General features: G+C 41.8%; 3 protein-coding genes across 4 annotated transcripts; all 3 read right to left on the minus strand.

The window, feature by feature from the left end:
* Positions 1-56: 56 nt before the first annotated feature.
* Positions 57-7,046, minus strand: grwd1 (glutamate-rich WD repeat containing 1). Its single transcript, XM_003450578.5, has 7 exons — positions 6,740-7,046; positions 6,502-6,619; positions 3,338-3,500; positions 3,021-3,231; positions 2,288-2,433; positions 1,440-1,631; positions 57-852 (listed from the first exon to the last, which is right to left on the minus strand). The coding sequence occupies exons 1-7, from the start codon at positions 6,954-6,956 to the stop codon at positions 544-546; spliced, it is 1,356 nt and encodes a 451-aa protein (XP_003450626.2). The 5' UTR covers positions 6,957-7,046; the 3' UTR covers positions 57-543.
* A 1,471-nt stretch (positions 7,047-8,517) lies between these two features.
* zgc:174888 (uncharacterized) lies at positions 8,518-11,029 on the minus strand. The gene is made up of 5 exons (XM_005455358.4): positions 10,426-11,029; positions 9,936-10,042; positions 9,748-9,819; positions 9,301-9,447; positions 8,518-9,170 (listed from the first exon to the last, which is right to left on the minus strand). Exons 1-5 carry the CDS (start codon positions 10,436-10,438, stop codon positions 8,835-8,837), a joined length of 675 nt encoding a protein of 224 aa, XP_005455415.1. The 5' UTR covers positions 10,439-11,029; the 3' UTR covers positions 8,518-8,834.
* Positions 11,030-12,472: 1,443 nt separating this feature from the next.
* On the minus strand, positions 12,473-20,973 carry flcn (folliculin). Of its 2 annotated transcripts, XM_003450590.5 has the most exons (12): positions 20,732-20,969; positions 20,359-20,562; positions 20,096-20,242; positions 19,778-19,999; positions 19,528-19,694; positions 19,351-19,442; positions 16,304-16,467; positions 15,986-16,099; positions 15,451-15,574; positions 15,212-15,337; positions 13,533-13,635; positions 12,473-13,131 (listed from the first exon to the last, which is right to left on the minus strand). In XM_003450590.5, exons 2-12 carry the CDS (start codon positions 20,560-20,562, stop codon positions 12,924-12,926), a joined length of 1,671 nt encoding a protein of 556 aa, XP_003450638.1. In that variant the 5' UTR covers positions 20,732-20,969; the 3' UTR covers positions 12,473-12,923. The 2 variants fall into 2 exon arrangements, with proteins under 2 accessions (XP_003450638.1, XP_025767605.1); XM_025911820.1 differs by having other exon boundaries at positions 19,778-20,242; positions 20,732-20,973.
* Between the last annotated feature and the right edge of the window lie 124 nt (positions 20,974-21,097).

Genomic DNA, 21,097 nt, shown 5'->3' on the forward strand with positions numbered 1-21,097 from the left:
TTAGCCTGTGGTTTCACAAAGATTACAGTGAAAAGAATAAAGCGACTTCAAAAAGATAGAAACCAGCCTCGGCTTTTATTTGTTTCAAGGAAAGTTGCTGAAAAGCTAAATGCCTGAGATCCAACTATACCAGGTAGCTGCTGGTGAGAGTGAAATTTCACACACATTAATACTGAAATAAAGTGTTTCATTTCATCATTTTCATAATGATTCCATTTATATTTAAGGTTACAGATGTTTGACAGGTAACTCATTTTTTTCCTTTAGTAATTCAAAAAGTAAATGACAGAGGAGTCAAGTTATCTAAACTGTATTTTAAGCATGCAGGTGATGCCTAAAAAAGTTCAAAAGTCTGTAAACATACAGGCTGAAAGTTCAACGGGACCATAATGTGGTGCCTTTGTTGGAAAATAGATGTCAAAAAGCTGAATTATTACATACACAGTTTATTTATATACATTACAAGCTTCTTAGTGCTTGTTACACATGTATCACTCATGTAAATGCAAAACCATCCATTTGTCTCTAAAACGCACAAACACGCTACACGGATATCGTCCTGAACACGTTGAATCCCGACAGAGCCGTGGAGACCATCACGCCCGGCATCTGCGGGTGCCAGTGGATCTCCTTGATCTCAGACTGACCCTGGTGCAGGAACAGCAGCTGAGGGGGAAGGTCCCTGACCGCCTCCACCCTGGCGCCCACGTCGCACGACTCCACAGACAGATCCCACTGGCTGACGATGTCGTCTGCGCCCGAGGCGGCGAACACGCTGGAGTCCACGGGGTTCCACTCCACCGAGGTGATGGGAGCGCTGTGCTGCTTGAAGTTGGCCACGGGACGCCCGGTCTACAGGAACAGGAGAGCAGTGAGGTGTGACAGCTGTTCATACAGTTTCAGCTCAGTGGGGTTCAACTCTGAAAACATACTAGGAGCAACCCCTGAACCGAGCAGTTACTGTCATGCTTCAGGCCTGCTTGAAGAACAAAAGGACTGGGTGTGCATCAGAAGGGTGATCTGTGCTCATGTTTTTACTGATGCACACAGAGGTGTTTGAAAGGGTTAAATATGTTGTTCATACGATGCAAATAGGACTTTGTGTGCTGTGAAAGTCTCATTCAGCTCTCTGTAATAAATCATGTAAATTTTTTTTCACCAAATATATTAAAATAGTTTCCTGAATTAGAAGGGAAGCAACAGCTAAAGCTATTATTGTTACACAACTGTACATCTAATGTTAGGTGGGGCAGGAACACTAAGAGGTGAGACAATCTGACGGCAGAAGCCTAAAGATTGTTTTCCATTTAACACTAATCGTGGGTCACAGTGACATGTTGGCACACTGATAATAGCTCTGCTATTGTGAGTGCCCTGTGTGTTTAATTAGAATTACATAATTATCTTTAGATGTATTGCCTCCATTTAATCTTTTGTACCTTAAACTGTCGCAGATCCCACACTTTCAGGAGTCCATCGTCCCCCCCTGACAGGAGGAATGGCTCGCTCCTGTTCCAGCTGATTACATTGATGTCCGACGAGTGAGCTTCATTGGCTGACAGCATTGAATTGGGCGGGGCGCGGATGTCCCAGATCCGAATAGACTGATCCACTGAACAAGATGCAAAAACCTAGTGAAAGAGAAAGTACAGATACTTTAAAAGTTTACTTTAAGGGAAGCTTTACAATAACTATTAACACAATAAGATTCTTCCCAGACAAGGAACTATTTCTTCTTAAGAATTTACTAAGGGAGGGCTCTGGTGGGCTTTGCATGCCTAATGATCCTTACTGCAGCAAGAAATTTTAGACAAGACTGTACAAGTTGAAAAGCCCTGAGATTCCAAAATAAATAAAGAATACTTTCAGAAATGCAAACACCCAGTCTTATAGGACGAACATCGACATGTCACAAACTGGTTTGGTGACTAACTGCTGCGCTAAGACTCGCGTAATTTACATAGTTTGGGCTGTAATTTGTTATGTCACAACTCTGTGGTGCCACGCAGATAGCATTACCATATGCTATTTTTACCACGTGCCATTTAACAGCAAGTTTCCATTATTCTGGTCCGTGACCGCACCTCATTTTTCAAAGAATTACCCATGCATCACCAGGGACTTAAGCTTAGTGGAAGATACTTAGAAATTTACAGACATCGCAGTTCTTCAGGTTCAGAGGAGCCACTCCTACTAATGTTACCGCTGCGGTTAAGGGTGCAACAAGCGAGCGAGCACAATCTGCCAAAGTTTATGCCACTACGTCACCGTTGGGGTACAAACATACTGAAGCTTCTGTAGGCGACCACTGCAGATCTTCCACAGACTTTGTGTGGGAGCTGAAAGGTCGCTGGTCAATCTGCCAGGAAGTCCCCCCCTCCCGCGGCTCCCACACGTGGATGTTTTTCTTGCAGTCCCCGCTGACAAGGCGACCTGTCAACAAAACACAAAACTATTAACATTTTAATCTATGACAGACATCTATGCAAATCCTTATCTCAGTCAATCGCAGCCTTCAAAGACCTTCAAATTCATGTAAACAAAAACAACCTGTTTACATGTTTAAGAGGAACTTTTGTTCTTCTTTGTGGCCCTTCATTCGGCACTTTAAGGTGGATTTTGATTCTAACACATCCCATAAAAGGATTTCCTTCCAGTGTTATTCTTATAAAAGCCCACACTGGCATCTTTTCACTAAAACTACTGCACGTTTTTAATCGCAGCTGATCACTCTCTGACGTATACACCGGTGTCAGCCCTGCTGTGGACAATATTTCTGATGACAGGTTTGCACGGGCAGACACAGTTAACAATATGGGAACAAAAATATCTTCCACAAGCTGGAGACTGTTTTTATCATGTCAGTGACAGATAACGAAGTAGTCCAGGTGCAGTCGGGGACCTGGCTGCTAGCACAAAACAATGTTGCCACACAGGGTGAGCTGAAAATGTGCATGTTTTCTTTGCTTTTGTTTTTTTTCACGTCTGTATAGCAGTCTTACAGGATAAGCCTCACGTACCAGGTACTTTAGGTGACCAGTCAACTGCAAAGCCTTCAGTCATGTGCCCTGAGAAACTGAAGAGCGCTGCTGCCTCCTTCTGCTGTTTGATGAACGCAGCCATAGCAGCAGAACTGTGGACGGCCTCCAACTGGGATCGGAGATCAAAGATTTCCACCTGTCCCTTGTCTGACCACACAGCAGCTAATGACTGCTCTCCAACCTGAGTCACCTGGACCCCAAGAAGCAAAATGAGTCAAATCATCAGGGAATTAAGAAAAACTGATGCACAAGATAGTGATTTTATAATTTTTATTTACTAATAAACGTCTGCATACCCTGACTCTGTTAATCCCCCCATAGTGGGGCATCATGGCCAGTTCCATCTGTGGTTTCTTTTCTTCATCCTCCTCCTCTTCATCACTTTCCTCATCGCTGCTCTCTTCCTCCTCTTTTTCCTTCTCTGTTCCATGAAGGTTATGCATGCGCATGACCAAAAGTCTGCCAAAAAACAAAAAACAATTAACAATTAATTCATTGGCATGGATTTCTGGGAAATACCCCGGTCCAAAAAGAAAAATCACAGACTATCCTGCATCAGTGTGCTTTATCTTTGAGTGCTTGAGAGTTTCCAATAACCTTTAATTGACCACTGAAGTCTCCACCGAAAGGAAAAGTTTCAGTGGATGAGTACGAGAGCTGACATCAGAACAAAACTGAAACTGTGCATCACAGGAAAATTAAAACAAAAACAACATTGTGGTGTGGTTTATAGTGAAGAGAGTCAATGCTTCAATGTTAGCATTCAAAAGAATCTTCCCTTAGACATTAAAGAGTTTGCTTTTCTCTGCTATAAACAACACAGTTGGTAGTAATAACAATAAACATGTACAACAGGAAAAATGGGAAAAGAAGGGGAATTTAACATTACTAAACATGGAAACGTGGCAATAATGCGTCTGTCTTGGAGAGAGTTTGGATGAAAGGACGCCTCCTGGAAACACCTGCACAAAGCAGCTTTTAAAATAAAGAATGAAGTTGTTGGAGGTCTAAAAGTAAAAGAAATGAAAATCATTTTCAAGTTTCAGTCTTGCTCACTACTCCTGCAATACTGCTCTAATGTAAAAACATCCATCCACCCATTATCTTCCTCTTATCAGATTCAGTGTTGTGAGCCTGAAGGAATGTGTCTCCTCCTGGCATCCAAGCAGGGATCTTTCAAAGGTATTACTTATTGTTACTTATTATTGAGGTTAATTATGGTTATTTTTGTCTTCTTTCAGCTGCTCCCTTTAGGGGTCGCCACAGCACATCTGCCTCCATCTCTGATATCCTCCTCTGTCTCAGCAGCATGTCCTCCTTCACTACATCTGTGAATCTTTTTCTGTGGTCTTCCTCTTTTCCTCCTGCCTGGCAGATCAGGATCCTTGCTTGTACCTTTCCTTTTTTTTTTTCATTGCCTTCAAGCAGACCTTCCTCCACTCCTCCTTTTTCTTTGCCCAACAGTAGAACAACTGCCGTCAGCTGCCTGTCGTTAACCCGGACCTTGACCGGACCAGTATATAAAACTCACTCTTGATAATCTGCATATTTGATTTGCCGAATGCCGTTCCTGATGCAACCCTCACCCTTTATTGGGGCTTGGGATCAGCACTTGCAGTAAACTGGCTTGCGGCCCACCCTGTGTCTGGGATTGGTATTCTTTTATTGTTGTATGAATGAGAAAGTGTGAGTGAACGGAGTTTCTACAAAATCTACACGTTTTTTTTTATCCCACACGGTGATCAAACTATAGTCAGACTACAGATGACCAACTTAATCTGTTACGCAAACTCATTGTCTTAGGACAACTTTGCCATGAATTAGAATAAAAATGCAAATAAAAATACCTGTGTTCAGCTCTACTGCTCGGCACATAGCTGCAGCAGAGCTGAGCTGTTGTCGCTTCTTAATGTGGTGAAGCTTAATGCCTGCTTTCAGCTTTTTGAACTCTTTAACTCTCTAATACTCCAGAGTAAACAGACCAAGAGCTCACTTTGTGCTACTGATCAGCTGGGTTACAGTGATGTGACTTTTAAAACTAGAGTAAGCCAGCCTTTATTCTGTGAACTGTCCTAGTAATAATAGGCAGAAAACCAGAATATTAATTGCAGCCTCACAGCTAAAAGGTTCAGGGATTTGAACCTCCAAACAGACTGAGTGGGGCCGCTCTGTGTTTTCTTTTAGCTTCTTTCTCCCACAGTCGAGAGGCTTACAGTTAACTGGTCACTTTAAGCTGGTTGTGAATGTGAGCATGAATAGGTGTCTGTCTCTGTAGCCTCCGCAGCTGAAAAAAAAAAACATGGAAGTGCCAAAAACGACAAGTGCTCAAACTAATGCTTGAGGCTAGCCAAAAGCATTAAAATAGCCAAACTCAGTCATGAAGCTACCGTGGTTACATCCTGGTCTCTACAGCCAATCTCTTCCATTATAACTGCTGTACGGGAGCGCGCGTTAATTTAATAACTCACCGACTTGGATTTCATTTGGATGTTTTTCATAATTCTGACTCCCAGCTGTGCCAGGATCAAGCAGCTGCAGCCAGCTGCTGTCTGCCAAACTTGTTTGTGCCCTTTGGCACATTTTTAATAGAACAATCCGACCAGGTACACGAGCTGCTGTGTGGTACAGAGTGTCCAATAAGTGTATGGTTCATTTTTAGGGAGAAAAAATCTACTATTTAGTACAAATTAGTTGTAAACACATTTAAACCTGCAGGTCTCACACTTCCCCAGCTTGGATAAACTGGAAAATTACCTCAGGGGATCCGGGCTAAAAGCTATACCAAATCAAGATGCATATTCAGGACCCTTGGGGAAAAGGGAGTGGCTCAAAGTACCCACTTAGTAGGAATTACATTTGTCTAGGAGGGTTGCACCCAAATGGATGCAGCTTCCCAACCAAGCTTTTTATCACTAGTGGAAAAGAGTCCAGTCCAACCTCTCACACAAAAATGAACACGTCCCACTGCAAAAATGCTTCCCTCTGCTTATAGTTTTGTTTTTGTACTTGCTCTTGTTAAATTTCAAAAATATCCTTTTGCAATCACTTAACTTAATTAGTCTTGCTCTTAAATAATATTTGTAAGCCATTATTTTATCCTCTGGATGTGTGTTTGCCTATTTTAACTTTGTCTAAATGTTGTTATGCAACTGCCATCTGAATGCATCTGCTACGAATAAATATGTATTTAAAAAATGGGGGATGGGGGGAGTTTATGGGTTTAACTTGCCTCTTGCACAATGTCAGCTGGATAAAATTACTCCAGGCCAAACATGACAGATCACTCTAAAATATATTTGTGAAACTAACCACTGACACCAGTTTAAACGACCAAAATAAACACACGGAGGTGCAGGACATCCGGCGTTATTGAGCAGGACCTTTAAAAATGGTGCTTCCGGATTAAATGCTGAGTGCCGACAGTAATGAAGGTGTGGGTGAGAGGTCAGTGGTCCTGTACCTGTTCTTCAGAGCTGTGTCCGCCTGCGTGCCCGCACAGAGCAGCATGGACAGGGGAAACTGCTCCCTGCTGTCTCCATCTCCATCCCTCAGGATGTCGAAGCTCAGGCATGGAGCACCTGAACATAAACAACAGGATAAATTAACCCCAGAGATCCCACATGGTGGAAGCGTGAACTTCAATGGGATTAATGTTGACAGTGCATCTTTTCCCTCTTAAAAACCTGGCTTTAACTTGCCTGTCTGGCACTCGTGATACATGCGGTACGCGGAGCGGTCCATCTCCAGCTCCTCCCCGGGCACAAGCGGCTCGATCCCGGGCACGTACACCTTCTTGTCCTCCTCTCCCTCTGCCCCTTCCTCCTCCATTTCCACCCCTTCGTCCTCATCGCTGCCTGCTTCGTCCATCTCCTCCATCTCGTTTTCGTCCACGGCGTGCTCACCGGGCGCAGACATCTTGGCAGAGGCACGGTGTGGCGTACTTCCGGTACAGGCAGCGGCCACGTGGTTTAAACGCCGCTCACCCTCCTCACCAGCGTCGCCCCTCTCTCCCTGTTTACGGGAATTCAGCTGACCTCTTTGGCGAAAGAGCCCCTGCTGCCAGGAAAGACCAGGCTTGCAAATGTTTGTCTCACACTGTAAGCCCTGAGAATTACGTGAACATTATTATCGTGGACACTGTTAGCGTTAGCTACATGTCAAATGCTCTCTCTCTCCTCCAAGATAATTAGCCTGTTGCTTAAGAACATTTGGGATCATGTCCATGCACCGATCAGTAAAGAGTCTTCACCTCTGAGTCATGATTCTGAGATTTTATGAGATTTATTTCACCACATCTTACGCAGCACAGCCTGGTACTGACAGGGGGCTCAGGGGCCCCTGCACCACTAATGGGAAGTCAGGCTTTGACTCACAGCTACTCACTGGCAATAATTTATAGATAGTTTTGCACTTGACTCTATCAGGGTGTTGGGAAACTGCCATAAAAGCTGCTATGTTAAATCACAAGAATAGTTGGGCAATTTCTCTTATACCCTTTTGTCTAAGCATGTATTTGTTTTCTTCTTCTTCTTCTTAAATTTTTGTTGGAATTTCATTATTAAAACTATGGCACCGATTCTCTGGAAACCTTTGTCTCTTTGAAAAACACTCATATATACATTTAAGAGATTATGAAACTACTCGGAGGGTTCTGTCAGGACAAAAGTGTTTCTTTCATGTGTGGCTGAGTACAAGTAGAGACAAGTGCTCTTTTATTACTCATCGAGGTCTTTGACAGGAGCCATAACATCCCAGGCTGTTCCACCACACATTCCTCTGTCATCTGCAACTGATCTCTTAGACTTTTTATTTATTTATTTTATTTTATTTTATTTTTTTTAAATTAGAGCTGCAGAATAGATTTGAAGAGTTTGCACACAAAGGCTGCCTTTTTACAAGAGAATCTACGGTTGAGTTCAAGCGAAAGCAGATTCCTGCAGCTGGAATGCAAGATTAAACACAAAATGTAATCTCTTAAAAGCAGCAGGGACAAAACTGTAAACATATAACTCTCCACCTGATTAAATACTTTGCAGCTGCAAATAGCAGTACCACACTGCAAAGTTAGAAATGCAAATTTGGGAAGAATTGTACCTGTGATTGCTTTGCAACTGTAGTTTTATTAATATCATAAGTTAGTGCTGATCATAGGCTACAGTATCATTATGCAGGCATTACAGCTGTAATTGGCGGTGCACTGATTTTAACAACTTCATAAACTGTTGAGTTTTTCAGTGTGCCACAGTGCATAATCATTTTTTACAAATGTGGAGAGAAATGACAGTATTTACCTCTAAAATGTGGCGTAAAAGTGTCTTTAAATGAAAAAAAAAATTAAATATGTATGAACACATATCCCAACACTTAAGCACATTTACTTAAGTAGCCTAGCTGTAAATGTACATTCAAAATACTGTAATAAATATATAACACAGACTTTGGATACTGGCAAGTTACACCAAAAGCTAACGATGCATATATCTAAATGTCTTTAATTTATTTTTCTGTACAAAAGTAAATACATATACATCCATTTGTAAACAGTGGCAGACAATGCCCATTAGCAAGAAGAACATAAACCATAGATAGTTTGCTCTAAATAGTGAGGCTATTGGATTACATCTGCGATATCACCTCTTACAGAGCGCTGTTGGACGGCGAGCTCGTGGTTTGATCTAATTTTGTGCATCAGATGTAACACTTGAGTTTCACAAAGCTTACCACACTGAAACACAAAGACAAAAACTTAAGGAAACAGTCATCAGTGCCTACAAAAAAGACCCTTTTTGACAACTATGGTAGCAAACACCAGTAGAGTCTCAATAATAAGGAGCTCCAAACGAATGCAGAATACGATGGGGGAACCCCACTGGACAGTGGCGGTGTGTCTATAATCCTGCCAGACTTCATATTGTCTACCGCTCTAGTGGTTAAAAGTCTGGCCCTTGATGGGCTGTAGTCCTTCCTTTCAACAGACGGTGGCAAGTTGGGCAGGGTGCATGTTTCAATAGTAGGTGGGCACCCAATTTGAATCCACCGGCTAAAAAGTTCTGATGTTAACTTTAGGAGTTCTTCTGGAGAGGAAGACACCAAGGAGAACTGGGATAAGTCTGTCTCCTCCCGAAACATCTGCAGCAAGGAAACAAGGAAGAAAGATCAGAATTATCAAGACAACAACTCTGACTAACAAAGTCATGTTTGAAACAGCTACTTAATACTGAAGCGAGCAATGTCACGACAAGAAAAAGAGAATACGTACTTCCATGTTTCTGTTTGTGCTAGTAATTTTATCCAGTGTCCGTGTCAGTTCCACAACAAGAGAGTGATTTAAGTGTTCCTCCCAGAGGTTTGTCAGGAGCACTTGCCAAGAATCGAGGAGGACATACGCAGCAGGGAACACGCAACACTGCGAGGAAAAACGGAGCAACACAACAACCCCAAAATTAGGACTAGCATGTAAAACACATGACAAATCCCCACAAGAGCCACACAAGTAACCGTGTTACGATAGAGAGGCTGGAGGCCACTCGGGACAACAGACTGTTATTAAACAGTGCATGTGACTTGTTATAGTGGAAGACAACCAAAGAAAAAAAGCAAGTAATTATTGTCTTAAAAAAAAAAAACCCAAGTGGGCTTCAGGAGAAGGTTAAAATGAGCAGGATATATAAGACCCATATGAGCACTTCCTATATAAACAACTCACCGGATCGGTGTCACAGAGCATGTGTCTTGTATATCGATGCACCACATAGTAATCCTTAGGAAACACTGTGCGCTGAAGGAGGAAGAAAAGAGGCAAAGATGAGAAGCCAGATACCCAGAAGGATCACACATGTATATACGGACATATAAGTATATATTTAGAAACAAAGTAAAGAGAGTTTCACTTACAAAGCCTGCTGAACTCGAATCGATGGTCCCTTTGATATTTTTCACACCTTCCAGGTCAAACTCACATCCACCACATGGGGCAGTTAGTAATGACAGCAACAGTAGAACTGTTGGAGACATGATAAGAGAGAAAGCCACAGAAAACGAGTCACATAATTGCTGGAAACTTTCTGTGGTTTGTAGCTTGTTCAAACTGCATAGCTACTAAAAAGAACATGACATCATTTCCTGTGTAAATTAGCCATTTCTTTCTTTAAAAAAAGAAAAAGAAAACAGCAGGAGACACTGGGCTACGATTGCAACATCTCTAATTTAATTAGGGCACCAGAAATGGCTGTAATGTTTCAAAGTGGCGCAAAAAAATCAACTTTGATTCACCATTTAAATCTCACTATGCATTAACCAGGACTGCTGTTTCACTATAATCCCACAGACATTAAAAAAGGGTGAAAAAAGACAAAAATTTAACATGAAAATAATAGTTTCTCACCTCGCAGTGTCATCGTTTTATCTTGACTGCATGTCCATTTCTCTTGTTGACAGCAGTGACTCTGCAGGCAAGCTTCACTGTCACTCTGTAAAAGGCGAAGCTTCCTCCTGTGGTTTTTTTACAGGTCTTTGAAAGAGCAGGCTTCTGTCTCTTCTTCTTCACTGCTTGATATTTAGTCTTCCTGTTCACATCCCTCAGATCATCCCCTTCTCTTTACTTAGGGTCCTTTGGTACTTTCCATGCACATGCCCTACTTGTCACCTCACATCGACATGCTCTCTCACTTTGGGTTTTCCCACTTGAAGCCAGGGTGGCTGCAGCCTTTCACTTTGAAAGCCTTGTTTTCTATTTTCCTTTCTAAATCTTTTCTCCTTTCCCTTTCTCACTACTGACTTAGAATTTTCCTGACCTTAAACTACCCCGTCTCCTTCCCTTAAAAGTGGTTAATGAATAAAGTGCCAGAGCTGACCTCTTCCCCTGGATTTCTCCCTCATATCCCTCTGTATCCTACTCAGACACAGGCACAGCTCAAAGTGAAAGTGCTCCGCTCAATTCTCCCTTTATGCGTCGGCCACTCCCACAGGCACACGTTTTACCTCACTATTGACTGACCCGTCTCCCTCCCTTCTGCTCCCCACGTTCCCCAACACACCCCCCATTCTCCCGCTCCCACCCCCATCCTCCCGCTCCCAACCAGGGCCGAAGAGGCTTAGTTATGCAGTCAGAGCATATGTTTTTCATTTGGATTCTTCCCCACACCTCTCTGCCTGTTGATACTATCAGTCTCTGTCCCCTAAGTCAGTGTGCAGTATCATCCCATGAAGTAATCCGTCAACAGTCAGTTTCTTTTAGAAATAAGGATCACATTCATTACATTCCTCGAAGAGCTAACGAGAAAGATTGCAACACTGAATTGCCAGAAGATGCAAGTCATCCCAACATGACTGCTTTCTTTAGTCATTAATGTTAAACTTAGCTTTGCAGAGGTGGATGGTATGATTCTGATGCGGAGCACTGTGCACAGCTGTCATCATCCAGTCTGTAAAGTGTTGTTTTGTGGCCTCAGGTTATGCAAAGCATCACGCTGGTTTGGGATATCAGTCAGATGTCAACAGAGGAGTTGATTAATGATGAAAGGAAGGAAGTGTGGGGTTGTTGTGTCAAAGCAAGTCGTTATTCTTCAAGTTTGTTGGATCATAAACCAAACGACAGAGGAAAATTTCCCAGAGAGGTATCTCTACTGAGAGGAAAAGGAAACCAGGCAGCCGCAGCAAGTGAGGGGCTCCATATTCCCCAAGGCATGACTAAATCAAAACCTCTTCACTTATGCTATGTTTATAATGATGGATATAAATATCTAGTCAGAGTGCTGTCTTCCTGGTTCATACTGCATTTAAAATTCAGAGGGAAGTAAATACGCAGAAAATCTGTGAAGCTGCTGCAGATGAAGTCCACACATGTCGGAGTTTAACTCAACAAATGAAATCCAGATTTAATAAAAACAAAAGAAGTGCATTCCTTTAAAAAGGAAAAAACTAGTCACTCCAATATAGGCAAACTCACTTTTTCCTTCATAATTCAGACTAAAACACAAGTTTGAAACTTAAAATTTCGGGGTCATGAAAAAATTTTTTAAAAAACCTCCAACTTAAACAAAGCCACATTTTACTGAATTTTACTGAGTAAAGTCTGCGAGCTTCAGCACATCAACAGGCTCATATAACTGGCATGGAAAAAAAAAAAAAAAAAAAAGCAAAAAAGCAGATCAGTGACTGGCTCATTAAAAACCCCAAATCCTGCCGATGTGGTCAGCTGTCCCGGGTCCTTGTTATGCAACACTTTTTGTATGTTTCAGGACTCGAGGAAAAAAATTTTAAAGTCCTGTCTTACACCACTTGAAGCTTGCTCGCAGGAAGGCATTCAAACGAGTGGGAGGTGATGGAGAAACAAAAGGTCTCCACCTCTGCTTCACTTTCCCTCCCATTTTCTTTCTATTCACCACAAGGTGGAGCCAACCATGGGTCGAGAAAGGACGTAAGCCTCAAAGTTCACATTGGTTTGATTTTATTTTAAAACATCAGCAGGAGTAAACAAAGTGCAAAGTCTTTTTTGTAATAAGTTAAGCTTTACATATCTGTATAAAAAGGTCTCCTATAAGAGTTCCCTTTGACAAATAAAAGCCCTCATGCATTATCCAAACCGATTCTACTTGTTAAGTGAGCAAGATAATCATCATCGTTAGATACACAACAGTTACTGAAAACAACCATAATTGACGAGCGAAACCCTTCGTGTCATCTGTTCACAGTCCTTCCTTCACTATTCACTAAATGACGAGACTGTGGGTAAGAAGAAAAAAAAAAACTAAACTAAACAAATTAAAAAAACAAAAACAAAACAAAACAAAACAAGGGGAATGTCAAAGAAATGGCATTCCCCCTCATTTCAGCTCCCCTTTCTTTATCCTAATCTCCTCCTCCTCCTCCTCCTCTTCTTTGTCACTGGCTGGGGCTCCTCTCCCCTCCTCGGACTGCTGTCATTAAATGGCTCTTGTATGTTTTGCTAAGTCCAGTCATCCAGTACTTGAGCAGCCTGACGTTGTCCTCCTCGCCGGGCCCCGTAGCACCGAGGAGTGCCAGAACCTTCTGCGTGTCCTCCCTCCCTCGACCGTCCACTTTGGAGAACTTGAACAGCACTTTGACTTTACTGAAAAAAAAAAATAGATCACACTTAAGACTAATTATGCCTTCCTGAAGAAGACAGAATTCGGAAATTCCGAGTTCCCAGTGGGAATCTTTGTGTGGAACGCCCTCTCAATAAGACGTCCCATTTGGAAATATCCTAAGTTAGCAATCCAAGATGGCAGTACTGAATGTAAAACTATGAACTTTTAATCTGTACTGCAAGTGTTGTGAGTTTTTGACTCATTAAATATTGAGCAGTGATCGAGCTCTATCCATTAATGTTTTTTCCCTGTTTCTCCCTGAATGGCTCTCCCTTAATAAGAACGTAAACAAATTCTGTTTTTGCTGGCTTCTTGTAAAATGCACTGTTCCGACACCCAGTTCTGAGGTATCTAGAACGTGCCATAAAGGAGCTTTACTCACTTCATCCACTCCTCCTTCAAACACAGCAGGCAGTGAGACACAACATCCACCGACAGGTTCTCATTGCACAGAGCGACCTCCAGCTTGTTCAGTAATGCTGGACCTGGAGAAAGAGGACAAAGATTCAGTCAGTGGAAGAAACATGTGGGAAGCCTCTGTGAAAGTTTAGAAAAAAAACGTGTCAAGCAAAAAAATTTTTTAAATTCTTAGCAGGTGATTGGCTGAACTATTTGTGTATAACCGTCTGCTGTGGGAAAACGTCAACAAATCAGACTGATGAACCACAGGATGCAGCGAGCGCAAAAAGGAAAAACAAGCCGCGGTCTGAGTAGCTTTATAAGCCTGCAAGCACTCGCCGCAGCCAGCAACGCAGCAAATGTTTTGCTGTGTACTCGAACAGTTACTCATTCTCATGTTTTAGGTTTGTGTAGCTTTTGAAGTTTATAATTGTAGTTTTTGACCCTTTCTCAGGTTTGCTGGTATGTTTGTTGCTTTCGTGTATTCTGCTGTGTGTGTGTTCCTATATTGACAAAACCCTTTAGGAGGGGTGTCAAACTCGTTTCACAATGCGGGCGACATACAGCCTACTTTGATCTTAAACTCCCCTCTCTGTCAGCGTGAAGTTTAACTGCATATTTAATCCCTGATATATGTTGGTATAAGAAAAAAAGTGCAATTTAAACAGTACGTCTCAGTTTTTTGACATGATAAAGTAACGGGGCCCTATTTTTTTAAAGGAATCTAGTGTTAAGAAAAAACAGGCAAGAAATTTCTATAATAGATAGTGATTAATGGGAACTTTTTTCATTTATGTTTTACTGAATTACTTCAGTGTAGTATGAATGGCCACGGAATAGGAATTTATTAGTAGGAGACGCTGTAAAAACCGATGTTTGGTACACCTGTAAAACCTAAAACACACCTATAGCCGTGACCTTCTGACTCTTAGTTCATCACAGAACTGATCAGTTCTGATTTGCCCAGAACCAGTTTGGTTTGTCTGCTGGCACAAAGTCTGAAGACTTGTCAGATGGATTCTCTGATATATATTCTGTGGAAACAACTAGTTTCTGTTTTGGATGCAAATCCTTTAAATTTTTTTTAACGGATTCCTTAACGCCGTTGCTGTGCCTGAGCATTTTCCTACTTTCACTTCAACAGCTGCTCTGACTTAAATGAGGGTTAATAATCAGGAGGGAAAAAATCTATCCCTTTAACTGATACAGAGTCAGATGATGATACATGTACATGTGTAATCTCTATAAATAGATTCTACATATAAAGACGTCCATTTGTAATCTGCTTTTAGTCCAAGTGTATCGACCAATTAGGCTAGAGCAGGCTGGGGTTACATAGCCGTAAGCTTTCGGTGTGAAGAGCAAAGGAAGGATGGCATTTGTCAAGATGGAAACTTGAAAACATCGGCTGTCATCTGGAGAAAATGTAGCTTTTTATTATCGGTCTTTTAATTTACTTGACTTTGTAAAGAATGAGCAAAAAGCAGAAATAGAAAGCAACGAACAGACAAACACAGATTACACAGGAAGCCGTGATAAGTTTACCTTTGGCCTCAGAGGATTAATCAGCAGTCAAGCCGATGGGTTCCCAGACTGTAAATTGTGTAACGCTAACAGAGGCAACAAACATGCAGCAAATTAAATCAAAACAGATGTACTCACCCCTGTCTATAGGTTGTGTGTTGGCACTGGTGATGGTGAACTGATAAAGTGAGCTGATATCGTCTTCTCTTACAGCTGGGATGTGACAGCTTCTCTCTGAGGTGATGTCCACGAGCACTGTGAACTCTGAAGAGCAAATCAAAGCAAAATCCTTACAGTTTAACCTGCAAATACACGTCTACAGTTTTTGACAGAGAATCTCACGCAGCGATCTACAAATCTCAAAGAGCTTCTTGCACCTGAGGAGCTGACGTGAGCTGGAACAGGCACATCGGGGCAGAGACCCAGAAAGTTGCACTTGTAGGCCTCCTCGTACTGAGAGCTGTACGGCACGGAGCGCACACAGCCTACCGGGAGCAAAGACTAATGGGAAAATAGAGGAGTTAATGGCCGTGATGACACAATGATTGATCTGGCTAACATTCACACAGCCTCGCTGTCTCTGCTTACTCATTAATGCTATAAGTGATGCTTTTCTGACAACTACTAAAGAACTGTGGTAAAGTAACACAACATTACAATATGAACTTGTCTTAAAATTATATACTGATAATATTAAAAATGTATCTTTCAAGTATTCAAATGAAAAATAACCACAAAGAAAACCCCAGGAGAGCATGTAGTGGCAAAAGAAAAGGTCAAAATTGTGCAATAACAAGAGCATTACACCCTCACACAAATAGTGGGTGCGCTCCCCTGCCCCAAAAGTTCATGTTTACCCATATTATAATACAACTCTCGCTCTACAAAGGCCACACCACTGGAGCAGAGTACCTTTAGCACTGTAAAAGCTGACTGGATGAGAACTGGATCTGCACCTCTCCATATGACCTGATTTCCCATGAGCACGTGCCAGGCTAGCTGTCGAAAGTCAGGAGCCCCGAGGACCTGCCGAATGAACCACAATGTTTACCAAGCAACAGCTCACACATTCAGTGTATGAGCTTTCTTTTTTAAACCAATATGCATCACTTTACCATATAAATGATTGCAAAAACACACTTATTTTTCTATATTCAATCTCAGTTTTCTATCGCTGTTCATGTTTAAGTTGGGTAGACATTAGAAAACTACAAATGTGCTTAAGTTCACCTGTCTCAAATGCCTCAGTGACCTAAATTTTGGACCAGGTAATTCATCCAGTTTTGTATCATCGCTCAGGAAGTTGTGGGCCAGCTCGGTCTCTGACAGGTGCCTCTGCGTCTTTGAAGCGCCTCCTTCTGCTCCCTCCCAGCAGCTCATTTCCTCCTCTTGCTCTTTAAAACACATGACATTAAAAAACAGAAAAAGCAAATGCTTTCAAGCAAAGGTTCATTACAAATGTGGGGAATTTCCGTAGGAAACTGTGATAAACGGCGGTTCATACACCACATGAGTCATACCTACACAACTATCACCATAGTGCACACATGAGGATAGCTACCCACTGTTTCCAAAACAAAAAAAACATACTCTGTTAGTAACACCTATGACCTGCACTGCATAGCGACCACATTACTAAGTACAGAGTTTCAACTACCTGGTAACACAAATATCCGGCCAACTCACATGATAGCAACCCTGTGCATTTATTCATGTAGTCATGGTCAACATGACCTTCTGACGTTTAAAGTGATCATCATAATGGGGAAGAAAGGTGATTTACGAGACTTTCGATGTTGCATGGTGGGCTGTGGGCTGGTCTTAGCATTTCAGAAACTGCTGATGTTCCCACACAACCACCTCTGGAGTTTACAGAGAATGGAAAAAAATAGAAGAAAATACCCAGTAAATAAAAAAAGAAAAGAAAATATACAGTAAGGAGCAGTTCTCTAGGTGAAAGTGCCTTGTTTACATCAGAGGAGAATGATGACAGGAAGGGAACAGTGACTAAAATAACAATTAATTACAACTGAAGTATGTAGAAGAGCATCTCTGAATGGTCAACAAGTCAAACATTGAAGCAGATGGGCTATAGCAGCTAAAAAGAAAGAAAGAAAAAGTTCAGATAGGCTCACTAAAATTGGACAACTTCCAATTGGAAGCTTGGAAAATACTGCCTAGTGATGAGTCTCACTTTCCGCTGGAATACTCAGATACTAGGGTCAGAATTTGGAATAAATAACATGAATCCATCCTGTCTTGCATCAACACTTCAGGCTGCTGCTTGTGGTTTGGGCCACATTTTCGTGGCACAGTTTGGACTACTTAGTACCAATAGAGAACCAAGATCGGTATTGTTTATTTATTGTTATAAATGTATTGTCATAAATCTGAAGCAACTGTGTGATGTTGTCATGTCATTATGAACCAAAATCTCTGAGGAATGTTTCCAGCACCTTGATGAATTTATGTCACAAATAATTAAAGCACTTCTAAAGGTAAAACAGCACTCAACCTTCTCCTAGCAAAGTCTATGTAATGAATGTCCATTTGGTGTATAAATGAACAGATTCTTGGTCATATGAGCCAGAATAGGATTTAAAATTCCAGAGATAATACTGTCAGAGAAAGTTTCCCTGTAAATACTGGGGTTGTTTTTTTTGTAAATGATATTACTGAATACTGACTGGAATTGTGTGAACTCTCTGGAAAGTTGGGATGCTTTAGTGAATCACTGTTTTTCTGGCGTCTCTCCACAGACTCGTCTGGTGATTCACACTTTCACCAGAGGTTTTTCAGTCAGATGATAAAAACCATAAGCATGTTGTTCAAACTAATGACATGCTGTCATGAGTTTAGGTTAATTTAAGAAGAAAATGAACCTAACCACATCTAAAAGAAGTGGTTTTTAAACTTTTTCACACACACTTCAGAAGCTGAGTCAAGGTGACACTGCACATTTTTTTTAAACCAGTCATCAACAAGAAAAAAAAGATGCACGTTGAATTTTGTTTTAAAAACTTCAGCAATTTCATATTTTTCATCTGGTTGTCTGAGCCCCACCTGTGGGACCTCCAAGCCCCACCAGTGGGACTTGTAATTCACTCAGAAAACCACAAGAATTTGCTGGTTAGATTATCTTTCTACCCTGGAACACGGTTCATGTTCCAGTGTAGAATAATTGCACAGCCAACATCTTTAATGACTTTAAAAAATAAGAATTGGGTGTACCAGTTTGTAGAACCTAATCATTTTATAGCCAAAGTCTTTACTTGCCAAGGCCTATTAACTTTCTCTCGTTGCCAGCATAAACAGATTTGTTTGACAGCACTCGGTGGATTAACCAATACTTAGAACAATGAGAAAGTCAAAGGAACTCAGGGAATATCTAAGAAGAAGAACTGCAGATTTACACTAGCTGGGACGGTCTCTTGGATCCATTCTAACAAACAGATCAGAAAATACACAGATTCCAAGGTTATCAGTTAAAACCGTTGTATGCAAGAACAAATTATTCAGATATGTCACCACTTTACCAGGTTCTGTAAGAAGGCCCAAACTGTCACCGTCAGTTGATGCTGGAAGACTTGAGCCAGGAAGCATCAAGGCTCAAGTCTGCCTTGAATTGTCAAGCATTGTGCTCGAAGACCTTTTGACTGACAGTCAAATAATATGTTGTACAAAGTGGATGGGATAATGACCACGCAGTTGGTATTCCCACAGGATAATGATCCTAAACACATCAAACCTGGTTTTGGAAGGGATAAAGCAGGCTGGAAAAAAAACATTAAGCATCTGAAATGACCTTCCCTAAGCCCTGACCTCACTCAGAAAATATGTGGACTATGCTTATAAGCTGAGCTGGTTCAATGAACCAACAAATCTAAATGAACTCTGCCAAGAAGATGGGTGAACTACCCAGCCCTCAAAATAGGCCAGATACTTACTGAACAATTAAGGTGCAACTTCCTAAGGAACATTAAACCAAATATTAGAGGGAGCGTATATATATATATTTTAGTTTGTATGTTTATTTTTGACACTGTGTGGATTAGAGAAAATCCCAAATAAATTCAATTTTGCACATTCAGTTCTTGTTTTTTAAAGTCATTAAAGATGTATGCTTTACAGTCATTCCACCCTGGAAAAATAACAGTTCAACCAAATCATTTAAAGCCCAAAATTACTATGAGAGTCATGTTCATGATGAGCAAACTTCTGACCACAACTGTATATACATAAATATCACGCCTCTTAATCGAGGTCAATACATCTACCTGTTTGTCTCTCTATGAGCACCAGAGTGTCCTCGGTGGGGGCTCCTTCCAGGAGCTTCTCCGTCAGACGGCTACCACAAGCTTTAAGTAACCTGGAAGTGAGGTGAGACCACTCATTAGCCGGGTGAGAGACTGACTGGAAAAAGAAGAACAGTTTCTTTGAACCTAATGACTCACCAGCTAAAGGAGGAGTGCAGGCTGGCCCACAGGTTAGGATGCTGGGTGAGAGAAGTCAGCGAACGGGCTGCATTGCCGCTCCTTTGGTGTGGAAAAACTGCAGGTGAAAATGCACTGTTCATCCTCACAGCTCGCTGCGGACAAACTCCCTGTTCATTGTCAAACACCTAATGGAAAGGATGGTCCAAAGACATCAGAAGCACTAATAAATAAGTCTGCTGAGTTTATTATGTTTATATACGTGCTCTACCTTTAGAGCTGTGCTCTGCAGACTCTGTATAGTAAGCTTGAGGTGACGCAGCAGGAAAGGCCAGGAGTTTATAAGGTAGATTCTGTCCATGGCTACCATAACAATACTGTACCAACGCTGGAAGCCTCTAGCGAGACTGTCTTTGATAAAGAAGGTGTGTGAGAACACAAATCCATGTTGCTCATCTCCAAAAAAAATGGGCCCTTCACGTCCGGGACAGACCTGACACCAAAACAAACAGAAAACATAAAGAAGTATATCAGTAATCAGCCGATTAAAGCCCACAGACAACACCCACGTAAACATGTCACTAATTACCTCACAGCTGAGACTGCGTACACAAGCCTGTCGGACCACGCTGAAAAGCTGGGGCTGTCTGGGGTGCTGGTGGCTGAGGAAGCGGATGCCTGTTTCATCATCAATGCTAACAAAGCCCGGGTGAGATGCAGGCAAGGATCGGCAACCCTATGAGACAAAGAAAAAAGGAAATTAGTACTTTAAGGCTGAAAATTAATGAAGAAACAAATAAAGCGAGGGATCCAAGTATCTGATAAGGTCGCAGTCAGGCCCCTTCTACTCACCTCACACATTTCTTTCTGTGTGGCTGAGCTGTTGGCCTTCATGGTTAGACCTTCACCATCACGGTCACCATCTCGGTCCCCTGGCACTTGGGCACCTGCCTGGGATGAAGGGGATGGGGAAGGCGGGTGTAGTGCCTCAGTGCAGAACAGGGTCCGAGGGCCATGGAGCTCACAGAAGTGACAGAGAGCCACCAGAGCATTCATCTGAAAGAACAAAACAAGTTTTCATATGTTTACTGTTCTAAAGATGTCTGATTTAGATCTGAACACCCACAGTCATGACACCCACATCTAGTTCTGGTTAATCACTGACGTTACCAGATTACACTGGGGTTAAAATACGGGTACAGCTGGCAGTATGAGACTGTCTTACCTTCGGTGCAGAACCAAGTTCAACAAATGACTGGTGACACTTCACAAAGAGGAATTCATTGGACGTAGTGTTCAAAAAGCCGTGCCGTTAAAAAAAAAAAAATAACAGCGCCGTGAAACAAAATCAAATCTTCATCGAGCCCGTATTTTAAAAAACCATCGTTCCTAACATCTTAACTGAGGCTTTCTACACTTTTTTGTTGTCCTCTGTGTAGCTGCCAGCAGGCAACAAAAACAGACCTCGTCACATGATGCAGAGTCACGCGCTCGGGCACAAATGACGCGTGGCTGCCAACTGCTGCTCATTTTTCTCCGTTTTAACCGTCGAATCAAAAACATCTTTAATACTTTACCAGCGACGTGAAAG

The sequence above is a fragment of the Oreochromis niloticus genome, linkage group LG11, assembly GCF_001858045.2.
Source record: "Oreochromis niloticus isolate F11D_XX linkage group LG11, O_niloticus_UMD_NMBU, whole genome shotgun sequence".
NCBI lineage: Eukaryota > Metazoa > Chordata > Actinopteri > Cichliformes > Cichlidae > Oreochromis > Oreochromis niloticus.

What these genes read in the sequence shown, in the direction of transcription:
- grwd1 (XM_003450578.5), bottom strand. Translation starts at nt 6,956, where the DNA reads ATGTCTGCGCCCGGTGAGCACGCCGTGGACGAAAACGAGATGGAGGAG. An exon ending in CTGGTCACCTAAAGTACCTG is followed by an intron (nt 2,434 to 3,020) that starts GTACGTGAGGCT and finishes TTTTGTTGACAG; the next exon opens with GTCGCCTTGTCAGCGGGGAC. An exon ending in GGTCGCCTACAGAAGCTTCA is followed by an intron (nt 1,632 to 2,287) that starts GTATGTTTGTAC and finishes CTCTTTCACTAG; the next exon opens with GTTTTTGCATCTTGTTCAGT.
- zgc:174888 (XM_005455358.4), bottom strand. An exon ending in ATTCGAGTTCAGCAGGCTTT is followed by an intron (nt 9,820 to 9,935) that starts GTAAGTGAAACT and finishes TTCCTCCTTCAG; the next exon opens with CGCACAGTGTTTCCTAAGGA. An exon ending in TGCTCTGTGACACCGATCCG is followed by an intron (nt 9,448 to 9,747) that starts GTGAGTTGTTTA and finishes TTTTCCTCGCAG; the next exon opens with TGTTGCGTGTTCCCTGCTGC.
- flcn (XM_025911820.1), bottom strand. Translation starts at nt 20,562, where the DNA reads ATGAATGCTCTGGTGGCTCTCTGTCACTTCTGTGAGCTCCATGGCCCT. An exon ending in TGCAGAGCACAGCTCTAAAG is followed by an intron (nt 19,695 to 19,777) that starts GTAGAGCACGTA and finishes CCTTTCCATTAG; the next exon opens with GTGTTTGACAATGAACAGGG. An exon ending in GCTCATAGAGAGACAAACAG is followed by an intron (nt 16,468 to 19,350) that starts GTAGATGTATTG and finishes TGTGTTTTAAAG; the next exon opens with AGCAAGAGGAGGAAATGAGC.